We start from the raw sequence: 22,711 nt of genomic DNA, 5'->3' as shown, positions 1-22,711 counted from the left end.
CCCACCTCAAGGGTTGACTTAAGGAAGCCGCCTACAAACAGTAAAGCCCTCCGCCCCTGAAAGGCGTGCACGGCAAGCAGCTCCCAGGTCTCTGCAACTGGACGGACCCGCTCTTTCCATCTCTGCTACTGACATCACCTCAGTGATACACTGTGACTTCATGAGATGCTACTTTGATTTTCTTTGCCTTTAATGTTCTGCTGTTAATTCTTTGGGAAGCTCACTGATTTGAAATGACTTAAAAAGTCTCAGATTAAAGATGCCCTGACAACTGTGCTGTCTTAGCGTGAAGGACAAGAAAATAAAAGTGAGGAAAGACCAAAACTATCCAAGCCCCTGTTTACGACGACTTCATTATATCCGCACAGATCCAACAATTTCTAAGAGTGATGGAAAAAATGAAGAAAGGCGACAAGGGAAAACAATACATTTATTAAGAGGCATGAAAATGCATAAAATCACTTATAAATAAATGTAGTATAATTTACCCAGTGAAAAAATAGCTAAAATCCATGAGTAAACTGGATTTTATCTTTGAAATGATTACATATTTAATCTCTAATAATTTCCCCCTCCATCATGATCTCTTGGTAGCAGCAATTTTGATAATGATGATAGAAAAAGCTGTTACCGGCAATTATCATATGGGGGGGATTCTTCAAGAATTTGCTTTAAAAATAAACCAGTGCAAACAAATTCAGATTATAAGGGATACAGTAAGACCTGGAGCTTATCTTCAGAAAAGTAGAAAATAAAAATCCCAAACATTCATTAAGAAATGAAAAGAGAAAACTACATTTTGATCATTGAAAAATAATACATATGGACATTATAAAACATTCTTAACCAGTGACAGCAATAATTACATTTATAAATGTTCATTCAAGTACTAGTGATCAATAAACATTCAAAGTCTCATTAAAAGTAATGCTAGATACAGATACCGCAGACACACATTAACAGTGCTGCTTTTGATTCAACCACAAAAATTATGTCAACAGGACACAAGTGACCCTTAAAATACTGTAGATTTTTGTCTTTATATTTTAATCTGTGGAGACCCAAGGAACATCTCACAACAGCTAATTAAGAAGTCCTTTCTATAAAATGAATCTCGATATTACAGAAATAAACATTCGAAAACACAAGTTTAGCTTAAAAATAACAGGGCGGAATCAGTTTTCTTTGGCAAGAAATTGTTAATTCCTTACCAAATTTGGTTTGCTCTTGTGCAGACACTATCAGAACACTTCTTTGGTATTTACCAAAGAACTATTTAATGAGCTGAAAAGATTTCATAAACTCTAGTACCACGATAGCCATGTAGAGCTTATGTCAAAGTTGTGCTGAAATCAACATCACTTCCTTGATTACTGTTGTTAATGGATCTTCCTTCAAAAAGCTCCCTCCTAATTTTGGCCTGAGTCTCAGGCTTTAATAAAAGTTCCTTTATCTGTTTCACTTTGGACTGCAGAGCCATCCTTTCTCGATGCAAAGCTTCATTTATTAAGTCCTGGATTCCAATAGGTTTCTTGCCTATGGGAAAAAAAATTATATAATACATTTTACATACAAATGCCAATGAAAATCATTAAATTTTGGCACACTGACTTATCAAAAGAGAATTAAAAAGAAACCTTTAAAATGTTGCCCATATTTTATAGAAAAGGTTGCATTTCACCAAAAATATATCATTTACATGAAACAAAGGTATGGTAAATAAAGATCACTGCATAGCATCAGAACACGCAGGACAGACATGAAACATTATAGACTAACTGAATGGATAATAATTTCAACAGTGATCATTTTAAATGTAGCACTTGTTAGCTGTGTGTGTGTTCTGGCCTCAGATAAAGTAGTCAAATGCCCTGCTAAGTAATATAAATGGCAGTATTTCATTACGGCAAGGCCCCTTCCACGGTCTTTAATTTGAGTCCACGAGGCATAACCCAAAGTCCCCTTTCCCTTGGCCACAGCCAAGGGCAAGTGAAACTTGGGCCATTCTTCCTTCATAAATTAATTTCCTCCGATAGTCCCAACACTTCATTTCTCTTCTGCTGTGTTTCAGAAATGCAAACACATTGATCACGAAAGTATTAGGCAATCTCCACAGACTGGACAAGAGACACTTAAACAGCACAACGCAAATTAGTCCATTGACTCGGCAGAGGGGAGCGGGGATGCTTCGCACGGAGCAGCGGGGGCCTGCCTGCATTCGGGTCTCATTTCCTGTTGTTGTCACTGTCAGTGCCATTCCTATCAGCCTCTTCAGTTTTCACAGAGCTCCCATCCCCTGGCTTGTTTTTGTTCTGTGTTTCTTCCAGATACTGCTGGACAGCCTTGAGCACCGCATTCTCCACCAGCCTCTTACTGAGCCTTACCAGTTCAGCATCATCGGGCTCACCTCCATTCTTATCACCTACATTCCACAATAGAGAAGAGAGGTCACTGAGATCACATTGCCATAGAAACTCAGCATGCAAGGGCCAGCTGCTTCGGTTAGTTAGAAAGAGCAAGTGTCCTTCAATCTGGTAAACTTGGTCTACAAATCCAAGCACATTGGCTTGGCTTCTCATTTGGCATTTGCAGAAGCAGGAGACTGCCTGTTCCTGAAGACAGGCTGAAAAGCAGTTCATTAGCCCCAGTCTGAAAATACTCTACCCAGCAGTGCTGAAAGTTTCCCATTTCTACATGAAATTTTTGTTTTTCTCTCATCTGAAGCTAATTGTTACTATTAAACTGCATGTGCCTACCACCTGGATCCTCAGACATGTGAAATCACCAACTAGACCTGTGTCTGTTTCTCCTTCTCCACTACCAAATGCCAGGTAATTGAGATTTCCCAATCAACTGACTACGTAGGACCACTCACTTTAAAATGTTTGGCCTGACTCATCATTATTAAATTCTCAGCACTCCCATGAAGACAAAAGCACTTACTACTGCCAGGAACTGGTTTAAAATAAGCTTGTGAAACAAATATTCTTTTTAATCTCAGTGCTATCACTGCAATTTAAGAAGTAGGAAACTCTTCAAAGAAGAGTTAAAATTATGATAGTAAGTTCCTAGATGTTAGTATGTTATGGCCATTTTGCTTCCCAGTTAGTGATCAAGGTTTAATTATCTTTTCATTTTATTGTAAAGGGGCTGGTTCTCACTATTAGAATGCTGCACACTTCCCATTTACTCTCTTCCTTGTCTCTCTTAACTGAGGAAAAGATCTAGGGAGCTCATCTCTCATGGCCATTCAGTCCTTCATCTCTTTCCATCCAGATGTGGACCCAGGAAGGCAGATGACAGGAAGCAAGGGCATTTGAGCACCTAAAACATTAAGTAAATGCTAACAGATCTCAAGGGAGTCATAGACAGCAATACAGTAATAGGAAGGGACATTAATATTCTACTTTCAACAATGGATTGATATCCAGACAGAACATCAAAAAGAAAACATTGGACTTGAACTATACTTGAGGCCAAATGGACTTAAGAGACATAGATAGAATATTTTATCCAGCAGCACTAGAATACACACTCTTCTCAAGCACACATGAAATATTCTCCAGATAGATTATATGTTAGGTCACAAAACAAGTCTCAGCAAATTTTTAAAAACTGACATCTTACCAAATATCTTTTTTGACCACAATGGCATGAAACTAGACATCACCAACAAGAGGGAAGAAAACTGGAAAACTCACAAATATGTAGAAATTAAACAAACACACATGAACAAACAACAAGTCAAAGATCAAATCAAAAGGGAATTTAAAAAAAAAATCTTGAAACAAACAAAAATGGAAACACAATAATACCAAAACTATGATTCAGCAGAGGCAGTGCTAAAAGAGCACTTTATAGCAATAAATGCTTACTTTAAAAAAAAAGCATGGTCTCAAGTGAACGCTCTAACTTTATTTCTCAAGAAACAAGAAAAATAACAAGCTAAGCCCAAAGTTAGCAAAAGGAAGAACATAAAATCTGGGCAGAAATAAATGAAATAGAGAATAGAGAAACAGTAGAAAAGATCAATGAAACAAAGGTTCCTTTTTTGAAAAGATAAAACAAAAGCAACAGACCTTTGGCTAGACTTACCAAGATAAAAAGAGACAACTCAGATAAACAAAATTATAAATGAAAGAAGAGACATTACAACTGATACCACAGAAATAAAAAGGATAGGAGACTACGATGAATAGCTATGCCAACAAATCAAACAACCTAGAAGAAATAGATAAATTCCTAGAAACATATAAACTTCCAGGTCTGAATCATGAAGAAACAGACAATCTAAACAAGTTCAGAATTGAATCAGTAATCCAAAACCTCCAATAACAACAAAAAAAGCCCAGGACAGGATGGCTTTATGGGTAAGTATTACCAAACACTTAAAGAAGAATTAACACTAATTCTTCTCAAACTCTGCCCCCAGCCCTGCAAAAAAAAACAAAAAACCAAAAACTGAATAGGATCTAATGCTGTCAAACTCATCAAGCCAATTTTTCAGATGCAAAAAATCTCAACAAAATACCAGCAAACTAAATTCAACAGCACATTAAAAAGATCATACACCACAATCAAAGGATATTTATCCCTGGGATGCAAAGATGGTTCGATGTATGTAAATAAATCAATGTGATACACCACCTTAACAAAATGAAGGATAAAAATTACATGATCATCTCAATAGATGCAAAAAAATATGACAAATTCAACATCCTTTCATAATAAAAACTCTCAACAAGTTGGGTGTGGAAGGAACATAGCTCAACATAACAAAGGCCATATAGGACAAACCCACAGCCAACACAATGGTAAAAGTTTGAAAGTTTTCCCTCTAAAATCTGAAACAAAGCAAGGGTGCTCACCCTCACCACTCTTTTCCACATAGTAATTGAAGTCCTAGCAAGAGCCATCAGGCAAGAAAAAGAAAAAAAGGCATCCAAATCGGAAAGGAAGACATAACACGATTCTATGTATAAAAAAGCCTAAAGACTCCACCCCAAAAAACTTTTAGATCTAATAAAGTTAGTAAAGTTTTAAGATACAAAATCAACATACAAAAACCAGTTGCATTTCTATTCAGTAACAGTGAACTATTTGAGAAAGAATTTTTTTTAAACCCCATTTAAAATAGAATCAGAAACAATGAAATACTTGGGAATAAATTTAACCAAGAAATACCCTATACATTGAAAACTATGTGAGACACTGATGAAAGAAATTGAAGAAGACAAAAATAAATGGAAAAATACCCCATGTTCATAGATTGGAAGAGTTAATATCATTAAAATGTCCAAAGTACCCTCAAGTTACCTATAAATTCAATGTAATCCCTACAAAAATTACAATGACATTTATTCACAGAAATAGAGAAAACAAACTCAAAATTCATATGGAATCGCAAAAGACCCCAAACAGCCAAAGTAACCATGAGAAAGAACAAAGCTAGAAGCTTCACACTTCCTGATTACAAAACGTATGGTACTGGCATAAGAACAGACATATGGAGCAGAATCCAGGGCCCAGACATAAACTCACACATATACAGTCAAATAATATTTGACAATGGATCCAATACTGCATAGTGAGAAATGCATAGTCTCTTTAACAAGTGGATATCCACATGCAAAAGAATGACTGGACCCACTGGACCCCTATCTTACACAACTCACAAACATTTAACTCAAAATGAATTAAGGACTTAAATGAAAGGCCTGAAACCATAACATTCCCATAAGAAAACACAAAAAGCTCCTTGACATTGGTCTTGGCAATGTTTTTTTGGACGTGACACAAAAGGAACAAGCAACAGAAGCAAAAAGCAACAAGTGGACCTACATCAAACTACAAAGCTTCTGCACAGCCAAAGAAGCCATCGACAAAATAAAAAGGCAATCTACAGAATAGGAGAAAATACTTGCAAATCATACATCTGATAAAGGGTTCATATTCAAAATATATAAGGAACTCAGACAACCCAACAGCAAAAACACAAACAACCCTATTTAAAAAATGGGCAAAGAACTTGAATAGACATTTTTACAAAGAAGATATACAACTGGCCAACAAATACATGAAAAGGTGTTCAAATCACTAATCATCAGGGAAATGCAATCGAACCATAATGAGGTATCATTTCACACATGGCTACCACACGCTGAATGGCTATTATGAAAAAAAAAAAACAACAAATAACAAATGCTGGTGAGGATGTGGAGAAATGGGAACCCTTGTGCACTGTTGGTGGGAATGTAAATTGGTTCCTCAAAAAATTAAAAATTGAATTACCATATCATCCATCAGTCCTACTTCAGCATATATATCTGAAGAAGATGAAATTCCTATCTCAAAGAGGTATCTGTGCTCCCATATTCATTGCAGCATATTTCACAATAGCCAAGACATGGAAACAAAGTAAGTGTCACATCAATGGTTGAATGGATAGAGAAAATGGGGGCGGGGGGTGTATGTGTGTGTGTGTGTGTTTGTGTGTATGTATATATAATGAATTATACAGCCATTAAAAAGCAAGAAATCCTGCCATTTGTGATATGGATGGACCTTGAGAGCATTATGCTAAGTGAAAAAAGTCAGGGAAAGACAAATACTGTATGATATCACTTACACGAAATCTAAAAACACTGAACTCATAGAAACAGAGCAGAATGGTGGCTGGCAGGAACTGATGGGCAGGGGGGTGGGAATATATGTTGGTCAAAGGGTGCAAACTTTCAGATATAAGATGAATACATCCTAATGTACAGTATGGTGACTGTAGTTAACAATACTGTATCATACACTTGAAAGTTGCTATGAGAATAGAGCTTTAATGTTCTCACCAGAAGAACAGAAGTATAATCATGTGAGGTGAAAGATGTGTTAGCGAACCTTATTGAGGCAAACAGTTCACTATATATATATATCAAATTATCACATTGTACACCTTAAACTTATATAATATTATATGGCAATTACACCTCAATAAAAAAGAATTAGAATGCTTACACATTAAAGGTCAGCTCAGTTTTGGAATATCACCCTTGACCTCTAGAAGACAACAGCCCAATGCTGCACTTAACAACCTCAGATCTGGGTCAGGCAGATACAAAGGGTGTGAGCAGGAAGATGGACATTGTTTTCTTTCCTCACATGTAACAGGGATTGGAATATAAAAGCATATGTGTCAAGGGTAAGAACTGGCTCCCAACCCTCCTTCTGAACCCCATCACGTCTACTTAACACACATCAGGGACCAATTCCGCTTATAACCATCGTTCCTAGCAATATCCTTGCTGAAGAGAGATGGGGTAAAGGCCCATCCAGACCCGCTCCCAGTGGAAGGACTTAGCAACCACTTTCATCTCAAATGTGGCAACATGACACCCCAGATCCGTGACCAAAAGTCCTAGACAGGATATCTGCCATGTAAAATATGCTTAGAATTGAGTAAGATTCAACTCAGTAATATCTATATAGAACTTACTGAACATAAATTTATGTCCAGATATTATTAAAAGAAAGATGAAGAAACTCATTACTAATACCACATTTGGGGGCCGTTTAAGACTATTTTTATTGGTAAGAAAGAATGAGTATATTGCCTAATATTTAGAAGATTAGGGTTAGCTATCTTAATCTTACAATGCAGTGTTTACATGGTACAGATGACACCTTGGGATGTGTTACCTGGAACTATTTTATAGTGGCTCTTTAAATTTAAAAGGGGAAAATCAAACTTCAAGTGAAGGAATACTTCTTAAGGACCCTTTAAAACACTGTAAATGATTCAATATCCACTACCCTACTTGTGTTCTGCATCTCAGCCAAGGATTGCACTCCTGAGACTCTTCCTGCCCCCAGTCAGCTTTAAGATAACATCACTCATCACATTACTGATACATCATCAGTAAGATAATAGGATTGGATTTAAGTCTAATCATAACTCCATCTCCAAGATGTCCTTCAGGTCAAAAAAATCTGTGCGTCAGTGATTTCTCTCTGAAATGAAGTGTCCGTGTTACTTCAAACTATTAAGACATTTAAGACACAAAAATCTTCCCACAAAAAGTTAATTTTCCCTTCTGACTTTCCCATTTCTGTTTATGTTTTTACTATTATCCAAGTCAACCAAGCTCAAAACAAGATGGTCACCATCTTTCACTCCTTCCTTTCCCTGGTCAACCCACTTTATCACCAAGCCTTATCAATGTGCCTTTCACAACTTCTCCCTTCTTCAGTGCATCTAGTGTAATATCTTTAGATTAGTATCTCTAAATATCCCTTTTACTCTCCATTGTCTCTACAGGAAAATTTTAACTTGTCTTATAAGGCTTTCCAAAGTTTACCTTTGGTGATCACTCACAATTGCCACACTTCCACTGCCAACTTCCAACATCTCCTCAGGAACCTCTACACCATTCCCTATTTCTAGGCAGACCTTCCTCTTCCTCAACAATTAAAGTCCCACCTGCTCCATGAAGCCTTCCCTGACTGACTCAGCTAGAAGTGATGAGCTTCCAACAGATGACAATAAGACTGACTCCATGTATAGTACATGGTCACTTGGCCATTCATTCAGTAAGTGAGGACTCACTATGTACTTGGCTATTTTCGCCTATGGTGATAATACCACAGAGAAAAAAACAAAGTCCACTGGTTTTCTCTCTTAAATTTCTTTACAAATCAGGAGCATCACTTTTCAATGGATTTATTCAGCTACTACTGATTCAGTATCTACTTCGCTAAAGACACATCTTGAGTACAGAAACCACGTCCTAGCTGTCTCAGTTATCTCCCCCTCTGCTACTACATGGCACGGTTTATTGAATGCAGTAAGGGCTCAATAAACACGTGTCAGTCAAGTGAATTGCTGATTAAAGTCCTTGCAGGCAGGAGCAACACTTTCTAAATGTTCCTATTTTCCTGTAAGTAATAGCACAACATGGCCAGAATTTTAAGTTTAATATTACATTTACAATGAGAACAGAGAATTCCAGAATAATCTAAATATCAATGTGAAAATCTCCAACCATTTTGCTGGATAAACGTGGTCAGTAGGCCAAAATATCCAGTCTATGGGACAAATAGTAACTATCTACAATAACAAACTAATTAAACCAATCAACAAAAAATAAAAAAATGTATAAATGAATCTTTCAGACCTGTCCTGGATTCTTGCCTCCCCTCTGATTTCCCCACAGCATCCTCAGACTATCAACGTCAGCCCAGGGAAGAGCCTATCAGAAGGCCCACTGCAGAGCTCCGCAAGAACGCAGCGGTTCAAGAAATGTGTATCTTCGTTCCAGGGACACCTTATTTGTGTTCCCACTTTTATAAGTCGACTTAATTCAACTTAATTAAAAGAGCCACTTTAGGATTAAAGTTATGCTGTATTTTTCTTCTGCCCATTACTTAAATAAAGGCATCTGTCTCCCACAGTGACCTTTAAGATAAATGACTGCATTCATTTTATCTGAAGCCTTGTTAACGATGGCAGTTCAATGTGTCACTGCAAGGTACATGATCTATCGTTTGATATTCCAACAAAAGTACACAGAAGAAATACTCCAATATATGCAGCAACCTCTTGACAGAAATATTCTTTTTTGGTCTACCTAGGTTACTTAACATCATACCTATTTAAAATGACAGATTAACCTTTGTCTTTGACACTGTTTTTCTTTTTTTTAAGAAATCCCCCCTTATGGTGTCATACAGAGCTACAGTAATCAAAACAGTGTGGTACTGGCATAAAAACAGACATATGGATCAATGGAACAGAATAGAGAGCCCAGAAATAAACCCACAGACCTGTGTTCAATTCATCTTCAACAGAGGAGGCAAGAACATACAATGGAGAAAAGACAGTCTCTTTGGCAAGTGGTGTTGGGGAAATTGGACAGCTGCATGTAAATCAGTGAAGTTAGAACACTCCCTTACACCATACACAAAAATAAACTCAAAATGGCTTAAAGACTTAAATATAAGACAAGACACTATAAACCTCCTAAAAGAAAACACAGGCAAAACATTCTCTGACATAAATCTTAGTAATGTTCTCCTAGGGCAGTCTACCCAGGCAATAGAAATAAAACTAAAAATAGACAAATGGGACCTAATTAAACTTATAAGCTTTTGCACAGCAAAGGAAACCATAAGTAAAACAAAACAACGACCTACAGAATGGGAGAAAATCCTTGCAAATGATGCAACTGACAAAGGTTTAATTTCCAGAATATATAACAGCTCATACAACTTAATAACAAAAAAACAAAAAACCCAATCCAAAAACCGGCAGAAAAACTAAACAAGCAATTCTCCAATGAAGACATACAAATGGCCAATAGGCACATGAAAAAATGATCAATATTGCTAATTATTAGAGAAATGCAAATCAAAACTACAACGAGGTATCACCTCACAACAGTCAAAATGGACATCACTAAAAACTCCACAAACAATAAATGCTGAGGAGGGTGTGGAGAAAAGGGAACCCTCCTACACTGCTGGTGGGAATGCAGTTTGGTGCAGTCATTATGGAAAACAGGATGGAGATTCCTCAAAAAACTAAAAATAGACTTATGATCCAGCAATCCCACTTCTGGGCATATATTTGGAGGGAACTCTAATTCAAAAAGATACATGCACCCCAATGTTCATAGCAGCACTATATACAATAGCCTAGACATGGAAGCAACCTAAATGTCTATCAACAGATGACTGAATAAAGAAGTTGTGGTATATTTATACAATGGAATACTACTCTGCAATAAAAAAGAATAAAATAATGCCATTTGCAGCAACAGGGATGGACTTGGATATTGTCATTCTAAGTGAGGTAAGCCAGAAAGAGAAAGAAAAATACCACATGATATCACTCATATATGAAATCTAAAACAGAAAAAAGAGGACACTAATGAACTCATCTACAAAACAGAAACAGACTTGCAGACAATAGCAAACAATTTTATGGTTACCAGGGGAAAGGAGGTGGGAAAGGATAAATTTGGGAGTTTTGAGATTTGCAAAGGTTACCCACTATATAAAAATAGACAAAAAAACAAATTTGTTCTATATAGCACAGGGAACTATATTCAATATCTTGTAATAACCTTTAATGAAAAAGAATGTGAAAATGAACATATGCATGTATATGCATGACTGGGACACTGTGCTGTACACCAGAAATTGATGCATTGTAACTGACTATGCTTTAATTAAAAAAAAAAAAAAAGAATGGCAGACACTGGAGCACTGATAACACTAAATGCTGACAAGGATGTGGATCAACAGGAACTTTCATTCATTGCTGATGGAAAGGCAAAATAATACAGCCACTTTGGAAGAGAGTCTGGCAGTTTTACACAACTAAACACATTCTTATTAAATGATCCAGCAATTCAAGCAAACCCTTGGTATTTACCCAAAAGAGCTGAAAACATATGTCTCCACGAAAACCTGCACAGGGATGTTATAGTGCCTTTACTCATAACTGCCAAAACTTGGAAGCAACCCAGACATTCTTCAACAGGTGAACAGATAAATTGTGGTACATCCAGATAACAGAATATTATTCAGTGCTAAAATGAAATGAGTTACCAAAGCATGAAAAGACATGAAAGAACCTTTGATGCCTAATACTCAGTGAAAGAAGACAATCTGAAAAGGCTACATACTGTACAATTCCTACTGTATCAAATATGGAAAAGGCAAAAGTATGGAGACAATAAAAACATCAGTGGTTGTCACGGGTTTGGGGGAGTGAAGAAAGGGGGTGAATAATCAGAGCATGGTGTATTCTAGGGCAGTGAAAATACTCTGTATGACACCATGATGATGGATACATGTCATTACACACGTGTCCCAGTGCACAGAGTGTATACCACCAAGAGTGAACGCTAACATATGGGTGGACTTTGGGTGATTATGATGCATTGGTGTACATTCATCAGTTGTTAACAAGCATCTGCTCTGGTGGGGGATATTGATAATGGAGGACCTTACGCACATGTAGGGGCAAAGGGTATATGGGAAATCCCTGTACCTTCCTCTCAATTTTGCTGTGAACCTGAAACTGCTTTAAAAAGTCTCAATTTTAAGAAAATTCTCACATGCTGACATCCCAACTATCAAAATTTCATTTGGTACCTGAATGAAGGCTTCCTAAGCCCCTGCCCATCATGTGCACAATTTTGCCCTTCTCATTGCAGCAGCATAATGCGTCCTCTTTAGAAACAAAACTTTTTTTTAACTGAGCTTACCTTTTCTGTCAACTACCTAGATTCAAAGAAACACTAAATATAGATCTATAGGCTCTTCAAAAAGCTGGGGTGGCTCACTCAGCTTCCCTGCACACCGCCTGCAACTTGTCTTGAGATGAGGGACAGATCAAGAATTGCCCCCAAGTGCACACTGAAGCTGACACTATCCTTGGATCTTTGTCTGCCAACACTGCGGAAAACAAGAGTTCCTGTAAAGGAAGCTCCCCTCCTCTTGTCAAATACCTATGCTCTCCCCCACCCCAGCACTCACATCAGACGATACTTTCAGAAGTAAAACACCAAAACCATATTTTAAATGCTTTCTAGAATATAAGTTTCAGAGAGGAAAGAACCATGCCTTGGTAAGTTTTATTCTGGATACAGTAAGCCCAGAATAAATTAAAAAACGATGCTGCCTTATGGACCAAAGGACAACCCCAGGGGTTCTGGAGGCCACTACACTCCAACACCCACCCTCACCATTTTTAATTGGAAGGGCGGGGGTGGACTGCAGTTATACTGACCAGTAGCCTGACTAGTAGGAGATAAGGTCCCATGGTCAGCCTGAGTGGTCGGGGCCAAAGCTGCCATGATACCAAAGGGTTCTGAACCCCTCGGGTCTTCTGTTAGTGCAGCTGGCACCTCCAGAGCCTTCACCTCCCTCCACTGTTCCCTGAGTCACTGCCTGAAGCCAGCCCCCTCACACTTCTCTGTAGGAACCCCCAAACCACACGGCTTGGGACGATTTCTATGACTTGTATCCTCTAGGCTGTTCTTCATAAGGTCATATCCAAGATGGGGTGAGACATATGCACTGATGTCTGTAGGCCAAACAGCCTACCAAATGGCTCTTTCCAGACATCGCATAATAGCCTCCCAGATAAGCTTCTCTTTTTCTGTCGGTAACATCAGTTTTCTGAGTCCACACTACGATCCACATTGTTCTCTACAGTTTTGGCTGTGATGCTGCCATTTCATCCCGGGAACTGGATGAGCTATACAGAACTATCAGGGGTGGCGTGACAGGACTCCTACTATGTGTGTAAGGAGGGAAAATGCGGCATAAATATCGGTTTGAAATCCAGTTTTGCCATTGTCTATCTGCCCAGCCTTGTTCACAATATCTCTAAACTTAAATTTCCCATCAATGCGCCACTCATGAGGATAACAGAGCTTGCACTGCTGTTGTAAACATAAGAGAGAAAGTATGGAAAGGGCCTAACGTCATGCCTGGAACATAGTGGGCTCTCAAAATATGATAATTATTTTATTGGTACATTTTATACATGAGCTATGATTCTGAGTTCAATTTATCTTAAGAAGAATGGGCTCAATACCTACTAAATACCAATCATTAATTTACTCAGTTTATGAAGTGCTAACAATGTGTCATTACTAAGCATTTAACAAGAAGTAAGATACAGCCTCTGACCAGATAGGAGTCAATTCAGGAAGGTGACCCATAAACAATGACTGCAAAGCTGTAAGTGAAGTGCTGTAATAGCAGGTGTTCAAGGTCCAGCAGGGGTGATAAGGGACAACAAGGTTAAGATTCACAGAGGAGATACTTCCGCTCAGTGAATAACTGTTTGCAGGCACAGGGTAAGGGGACGCAGGAAGGTTTCCAGATATGCCAAAGGCATGAGTGACAGAAGAATGAAAATGCATGATGTACGTGCGGACCTGGAGGTCCCTCCATAGTCCTGGCATAGAGAGTTCAGTTCAGAGCGCCATGGGTGTGGCGGGGGGGAGGGGCGTGTGTAGGGGGCAAAGGTAGGGAGCAGGTGGGGGTGGAGGGCCCTACAGACCATGCCATGGAGTCCAAGAGCATTCTAACAGGCAGCTACTGATGGATGTTAAGCATAGCATATTTCAGAAAACTGTGATTGCCATGTGGAATATGGGAGAAGGACTAGAGAGGGGCAAAAACAGAGACAGGATTTTGCAACAGACAAAAAGAGAGACAATGAGAACCTGAACTATGGTAGATGCAACAGGAAAGAAAGCAACACGTTAAAAAGAGAATGGAGAAACAGGAATATTGACCACTGGGCCAATTTAATCAAGGGGAGGGTGTTAAGGAAAGAGGAAAAAATATATATCCAAAAAAACAAATACATATATATGAAGAGATGATGGCCCAAACATTTGAAATGCAATAAAAACCATAACCCTAAAATTAAGAAGCTCAGAAAATATCAAGCATAAGAAATGTGAAGAAAATCACACCAAGGAACATCATGATCAAACTGCTGAAAACTAGTATAAAAGAAAATCATAAAAGCAGCCAAAGGAAAAAGGAGGTGTTACACAGAGGAACAGAGATGAGAATGAGCGCAGACGTACTCATCAGAAACAATGCAAGCCAAAAGACAAGAGTCCAACGTCTTTAAAACATTAAAAGAAAAGCAGAAAAGGCAACACAGAACTCTTTATGGGGACACATTATCTTTTAAAAATGAGGGTGAAAGAAAGATCTTTTTCAGACACATAAAGGCTGAGTTAATCCAGCATCAGCCAACCAGCACTAGAAGACACATTAAAGGAAAAACTCAGGCAGCAAAAATGAGACCAGATGGAAATTTGGATCTACTTGAAGATGAGAAAAGAACTAAAAACTGTACATACACAGATTAAAAATAAAAGACTTTCTTTCATTCTTAATCTTAAATCTAAATCTTAATCTCCTTAAAAGACAAATAACTGTTTTAAATAGAGTTTATAAAATATGTAGAAATAAAGGATATGGCAACAACAGCACGAGCACTGAGAGGGGAACGGCAGTAACCATCCTAAGGTTCTTATGCTGAATGTGCAGGAGCCCAGTATTATCTGAAGGCATTCCATCACAAAGTAAGGATGTATATCTAAAACCCTAGAGCAACCACCAAAGCAAAAATAAAAGAGGCTTAACTAATAAACTAACAATGAATGCAAGATGAAATCCCAAAACTTCTTAATACAAAATAAGGCAGTGAAAGAGGAGAAAAAGGAACAAAGAGCAGAAAACCACAAGCAAGGTGGGAGCTTTAAACTCACCCACGCTGGAATGATATAAAACAGAAGATGGTCTAAACACTCCAATAAAAGGTCAGAGGTTGTTAATTTGGATAAAAAACATGAATTGACTATGATGTCTACAAAAAATCCACTTCAAATATAGACACACAGAGAGGTTAAGGGTAAAAGGATGGAAAAAGATGTGCCATGCTAACACCAATCAAAAGCAAGCTAGAGAATTGATACCAGACAAGGCAGATTTCAGAAAAAGAGAATATTACCTGCCATAAAGAGGGACAGTTTAAAAGGGACTCAATTCATGAAGAGGATACAAAAATCCTATATATGTGTGCACCTAATAGCAAGAGCTTCAAAGTGCCCGAAGCAAAAACCAAAAGAACTGAAAGTATTACAGAAATCCACAATTATAGTTCGAGATTTCAAGACCACCCTTATAGTCGACAGAATGAGGAGAAAAAAAATTCAGTACAAACACAGAAGACTTGAACACTAGTAACCAAATCCACCTGATAATTATAGAACACTCCACCCAACAACAGCATAACACTCGCTCTTTTTAGTTTATAGAAAACCTTTACAAAAGGAGATCATTTTCTGAGTCATGAAACAAATCACAATAAATTTTAAATGACTGAATTCATCCAGTGCATGTGCTCAAACCACAATGAAGTCAAATGAAAACTCAGTCACAGAAAGATATCTTTAAAGGATATTTTTAAAGTCAACTGTATTTCTACATACTAGCCATAAGCAACTAAAAATTGAATTTTTTTACCATTTTTTAATAGCATAACACATGAGACAGGGACAATTTAACAAAATGTATACAATATCTAAACACTAACACTTACAACATTTCTTGAAAGGTATTAAATAAAACCTAAAGAAACAGAGAAAGAAATTACACCCATTGATTGAAAGACTCAATATTTCTTAGATGTCAATTCTCCGTTAATTTTTCTATATATGCAAAACTATAGTTTTGCAATCAAAATTCCACCAATCTTTTTCATAGAAATTAACAAGTTAATTATAAAATGTATATGAAACTGTAAAGGAATTAGAACTGCTGAAACAATTTTTTTAAAAGAACAACAAAGTTAGAAAACTTATACTACCTAAATTTAAGACTCATTTTGAAGCTACAGAAATGGAGTCAGTGTGGTACTGGCATAAAGACAGGCATACAGATCAATGAAACAATCCAAAATCCAGCCTTACAAACGTATGGCCAACTGATTTTCAACAAAGGTACCAAGACAGTTCAACCCAGAGAGAAATGGTGCTTAGAACAATGCAAAAAAAAAAAAAAAAAAGAACCTCGACCCTCATCTCATACATACCAGATATAAAAATGAACCTAAAATGGATCATAGACCTATTATAAGAGTTAAAATTACAGTGTGTCCAGAAGAAAATATAAAACTGCTCAGTGACTTTGGATTAGACAAAGATTCTTAAATAGCACACCAAAAGCACAATCTATCCTCCAGAAAGGATAAGGCGGATTTCATCAAAATGTAAAACTTCTGCTCTTCTTAAGATACTGTTAATGAAAAAAAGAGCAAACCACAGACTGGGCGAAAATATTTGCAAAACATATATACATAATACATATATACATAAAACATATAAAGTGTAACGAGAATACAAAAACCACAACTTGGTAAGAAAAAAAATTGAAAACAGCCAAAAAGAATTGAAGAGTTACTTCACAAATGATATACGGATGGCCAATAAATATATGAAAAGATACTCAATCCCATTAGCCATCAGAGAAATGCAAGTTAAAGTCACAACAAGATACTACTACTCACCCACTAAAATTAATACTTAAAAGATTAACAATATCAAGTGTTGGCGAGGATGTGAAGCAGGCAGAACTCCTGTTGCTGGTGGGAATGCTAAAATGGCATAAACATTTTGGCAACATAAAAACATTTTGACAATTTCTAATAAAAGGTTTTCCTATGAAGGTCGGCCAAATTCTTACCATGCAACCCAGTAATCTCATTTCCACCTAGGATTGAAAACAAGTGAAATGAAAGAAAATGCTCACACAAAAACCTACACGTGAATGGTTGCAGGAGCTTTATTCATAATTGCCCCAAACTAGCAAAAAACCAAAATACTTTCAACTGGTGAATGAATCAATAAGCTATGGTCTATCCACCCAATGCAATCACACTGAGGAATACAAAGGAGTGAATACTGAGAGTACAAGACAGGTGAATCTAAGGTGCATTCTGCTAAGTGAAAGCAGCCAGAGTCAAAAGGCTGCATACTGTATGGTTTCATCTTTATGACATCCTGGGAAAGGCAAAACCATCGGAAACAGACCAGTGGTTGCCAGGGACTGAGGATGAGGACAGGAGTTACAGCTGCAACAGCTGGATACAGCTAAGGGAGCATATGAAGACAGTGGAACTTGATTGTGGTGATTAAAACTCAGAACTGTACACACACAAAAAAGAGTGAATTATCCTGTATGTAAATTACACCTCAATTTTTTTAAAATGCTAATGAGAACAATTTCTTCCCCACGATGAGGAACCACTGAGGGGTCTCCTGAGATCAACACATGAACTCGCTGGATGGACTGGTGCCCCGTGACTCTGCAGTCAGCCTGGAGCTGGTGATGAGGATGACCTTCTCAGCTCCCCTCTCTGTTCTAAGACACCCATCTCACCTGTGCTGTCTGCAGCTGCAGGCCTCAGAGTCTCAGGTCTTTTCCTTCTGCATCACATTTTTCTCTTGTGTTCAATATCAAAATTGGAAAATAATTTCCTGTGAAGCAGACCGAGGCAGTTTCTGATCACGAATAAACTCAAATCATTTTCATTCTCCCCCTCAGTGTATCAGAAGTGTATCGCTTGCTCCACTCTCCTCAAAAACGGCAAACTAAATTGGTACCCATCGCTTGATTGACAAGTGATTACCATTACTCTGTTCCTGAAGTCTATTTCCCAGGGGGCACTGTGCTCACTGTGGTTTGTTCTGTTCACATGTTTTGCCTTGTATTGTTCATAGGCTCCTATCTGCTCTTCCATATCATAAAATGCTATTAAATAGAAACCCTGGTTGTACCCTCTCTGAATTTTGATTCCTGTATTTGTTCGGGTAGGAAGAGGAGGAGTCCTCAATAACCCTGACCGTTGGCACAGGACCACTTTATGTCACTTTGTGCAAAACCGATGGCGAGGTGCAATTTGAGTGGTGATAACAGAAGCAGGCATTCCAAACACAAGTCCTAGTGCAAAGAAGTATTGACAGAAGAATGGCTATCATTGGAAATTTATTCTTATGACTAAGAAGAAATAAACAGAGTTTCAAACATGTCAAAAGCATAAATTCCTCAATAATCATGCTCTTGTCTGGCAGAAGAACAAGGCTAGAAAAGGAGCAGTGCTTCGAATCTTAAAATGACTGCGTTTTGTAACTTACTGTCTTCTATTTAAGAGTTTTACCTAAAACTTAAAAACACAACTAACTGAAATTAATTTTTACTTGTTTGGGCAACACACCTGCTCATGATAATATATATGTTTCTTTCTAGGCCAATATTCCAGGCTAGGAGTTGATTCAAGCAGAAATAAAAGTCAGTTTCCTGTTCTGAAGGCAACATTCACCAAGGTAGATCAGCGGCAGACACGCTGCCCTCTAACTGGTGAAATAAATCATAATTGTAGGTATCACCTTACTCTTATCAGCAATAAGGACACACCCAGATCAGAAGGTTCCACAGGTGGAGCAAAACCCCATGGTACCAAGTACTTACGGCCTTAACAGGAAGACACCCTTCCGTTTGTTTAGGTAACACTTCACACTTTACACAGTGCCTTCAAAGAAATCTTACTAAATAAGTAACGTGTTATTCTTCCATATTACAAATAAGAACAGTGACATATGTGAGGCTACCTAAACTGTCTAATACCACGTAGAAATGATGGAAGCTACAGCTCTCACTCAGAATCAGGAAGATCAGTTCACCCAGGATACCTACCCCAGGCAGATACTCCCCAGCTCTCCAGTGCACCCTCACCCCGAGGGAGATTAAGATATCCATGTGAGAAATACTGCATCATCTAATGACTGGTTGACGGGAAAACAGAAAGATTCAGAAGGTTTCATTCGCAGGCTGAAATTTTTATACTAAATAATGGATGTTGATTACTGCAGCACAATCCCTCGCTCCCTTCCTCCCCTGTCTGTCCACACATTCACTGAGCACCTTCATCTGTGATAAGCATTGCTGCTGTGAATACAGAAATGAATCCAACACGGGCCCTGCCTTCAGGACACCTGCAACCGAGTAGAGAAAGAAACAGGTGCTAATGATAAGGGATCACGAATGCTCTGAAGGAAAGAGGCACAATACAGAGTAGTCATCTCTATTGAGGGAAAAATATCAAAAGAAGGTTTCCTATTAGAGGTGATGGGTGAGGTGGATCTTGTGAAATGAGGGTTTCTCAGGTGAAATGACATGTCAGGGAAGTAAGACCAGCCTGGACTGTTTGGGAAACCACAGACCTCATCAGTCGAGTATAAAGTGACTGGGGAGGTGGGAGGGAGGGAGGATGGCGAGGATGGGAACGGATGCAGGAGGGACCACAAGGGCTCCTGCGGGACACGCTGCAGACCGTGACGTCACTTGATTCTAGAGCATCCATTATGATCAAATTACACTCCTCGATTCTGAGATACACAAAAATTATTAAGGCTTGTCTTCAAGGAACTGCTTGTTTCCACCCATGAAGTATAATGTTGAAGAAAATCAGACTTTCACAACCATGCAAATGCTTAAAAATGTAAGCTTGGGTCTGAGAACATTCCTGCTATTTTACAGGAAAACATCAGACAGGCCACTACCCAGTGATTTTGGTTCATTTCGTTTTAGGCTCGATGCAAAGCACTAGTTTTTAAGCTTATGAGAGAGACAAAAAATAAGCATAACTACAGTATGATCAACAGCATCATAAATACTTTAAATATCACACACAGGTTGAAAGAAATCATATTTTTTAAAAGTATTCAAAACATCTCTCTCTCTAATGCATCCCTGGCCATTCCTCTGGGCAGGTCATACACGTGAATAAAGAAACTTCGCACACAGTCAGTGCTGAGCTCCGAGCCCTGGAACTCGTTTTCTCCAACTGTAAAACGGGGCGAGTCAGCCTGCTCTGCCCTCTGAGAGGCTCTGGGGGGACAGCGTGAATCCACAGGGAGGAAAGAGGTGCTGGAGGCATCGTCACTGCTCAGCCCCAGCCCTGACCACGACACTCCTCACCGCCCCTCTTCATCTGAGCCCCCACAGCCCTCGCCTGCACAGCCAATTTGTTCATTACACACAGTCTCTTCATATTAAAAAAAAAAAAACCCTGAGGCTTGGTGAACTCACAAATGTATTGCTTTAGCCTCAGGAAGAATGACTGAAAAAAGTAATTTAGGGTATTCTTTCCTTTTCTCAATGACCTAAGACTAGCAATTTACTAGAGGCTTCCAAAAAGCATTCAGACAAAACTCAAATGATTTGTGCAAGTTCTCTTTGGTGATCTCTCTGCTCAATAAAGTTCTCGGGATATGTGAATTCTTACTGTAGGAAATTAAACAGCATTTGAACTTATTGAGTAATTGCTGATGGTTTGCACATGTAAGCTCATTTCTTCTACCAGTGGATGTTTGCGTCTCAAGCTCTTGATCTCTAAATAGGAAGAAACGCTTCCAGTCAAAGGAATTCCAGGGATCAGTTAGAAACACACACGTGGTACCGCGGTGGACAAAGAACAATCACTACCTTGCTGGGCTTCCTCTCCAGGCCCCTCTAGAGGCCAGCTTGATGTCCCTGGGGAAAGCAGGGCACTGGAGAGACGGTTCGAAGGAGATCAGAGATGATGGTGGTCCTGTCCCCAACGCTGTCCACTGCTCCTCTCTGGGGATAAACCAGAGCTGCCCCCACCCCCCACCACTGCTTAGTGTTTCTTCCCAAGAGCCTCAAAGGTTGAAGAGCCAATTTTCTTCACCACCAGCTTCTTCAAAGACCTAGTTAAGTCCTGCCTATCAAGTCCCAAGCCTTTGCATACTTATGTTTCCATAACATGTAGGAGATAATTTTCATTGTAATAATTATATTTATGAATCCTTTTAATAATAATAAACCTACCTAATATGAATTGCCTATTATGTGCCTGGCTTTTTTTTTTCACACATTTAAATCAAAAGATTACCATTATTATCACTGCTTTACCTAGGAAGCACCAAGGGTCAGAAAAGCCAAGAGCCTCGCCCTAGTCTACACAGCTAAAGAATGGCAAAGCTGGGACTCGAACCACACTCTCGCCATTACACCGCCATGCTGCTTTATGTCCAGCAGTTGGAAATACATTCCTATGATATGCTGTACGATATTTTTATCTCTAAAACGAGACTTCCAACCAGAAAATACTTATAATGCTTCCTGTTAAGCTACAGAGTCAATACTTAGCCTGGAATCCAAGGCCCCCTTACTCACTAGCTCTGTAGCCTTGTGGAATTTGCTTAACCCCTCGAAGGGTCACTTTATTTGTAAACCAGGGATAACAGCAGTTCTATACCGAAGGGCTGTTATGAAAATTAAATAAGATAATAATACAAAGCACTTAGCACAATGCTCCCCTTACAGTAAGTAGCCGACAAAATTAGCGACTATTATTACTGTTTTGATTTAAATGAAAGGTATACTATGAGGCTCTTTCAGTTCATACAGCTACAAGGCTATTTGTTCATGAGCTCCTTGCTATATGTCTCCGTAAGCAAACATGATATGGGCAACTTATTCACTTTATACAATTGGAATAACTGCCAATAAGGAATGTATGCATTGCTCTCTACAGTTTACACTTACATTTTTTGCAACTAAATGATGCTCCTTCTTAGGTATAGAGAAGAGCTACAGCTAATTAATCTTGCAAAATGTCTTCAAGCAGACATGTGAACAGACAGTAGTTAAAACAGTGAGATACAGACGGTTTTAGGTTTCTGGATGCACCAACTGAAATGTAAGGCATTGAAAATACTGATTTTCTGAATTTGAAAATTACAGTGGGTAAAAATAATCACATCAAGTTTAGTTTATATGCAGCTTTCCAGGAACACATCTACTTCAGAATGTGTGACATGACCATGTGGTGAACATCATAGCCCTTCAGAGGCTCAGCTCAGCTCTTGTCTTCCCAGTAGAGCCATTACAGACGTTCAGTCACAGCATTTCTTCCCATCCATTTATCCACTCATCGCTGAATACTCAAAAGACTTGAGGTAATTAGTGGCAAAAAAAAAATACAATAAAAGTACACTATCAATAAAAAGTAAAACTCAGGATGAAGAAAAAACATAAACTATAGTACTAAGTAAAGAACAGGAAACACAGGTCACAGAAGTACCGATCCCGA

The 22,711-nt window shown here is 38.4% G+C and overlaps 1 protein-coding gene across 4 annotated transcripts in view; it reads right to left on the bottom strand.

Moving 5' to 3' along the window:
- Window positions 1-410: 410 nt before the first annotated feature.
- The window catches only part of AKAP7 (A-kinase anchoring protein 7), a 106,081-nt gene continuing 83,780 nt past the window's right edge, over window positions 411-22,711 (bottom strand). The window contains exons 8-9 of one of the 4 annotated variants that reach the window (XM_032484924.1): window positions 2,213-2,422; window positions 1,403-1,536 (exon numbers count right to left, since the gene is read on the bottom strand). In XM_032484924.1, the coding sequence (XP_032340815.1) occupies window positions 2,226-2,422 (197 nt within the window). In that variant the 3' untranslated portion in view covers window positions 1,403-1,536; window positions 2,213-2,225. Of the gene's footprint in view, window positions 2,423-22,711 lie in introns of all 4 variants that reach the window. The other 3 variants (XM_032484922.1, XM_032484926.1, XM_032484923.1) reach the window with 3 other exon arrangements.

This window comes from Camelus ferus, chromosome 8 (genome assembly GCF_009834535.1).
Source record: "Camelus ferus isolate YT-003-E chromosome 8, BCGSAC_Cfer_1.0, whole genome shotgun sequence".
Classification (NCBI taxonomy): Eukaryota; Metazoa; Chordata; class Mammalia; order Artiodactyla; family Camelidae; genus Camelus; species Camelus ferus.
Note: the sequence above shows the minus strand (reverse complement) of the source record. Positions and strands in the feature narration are given on the sequence as shown.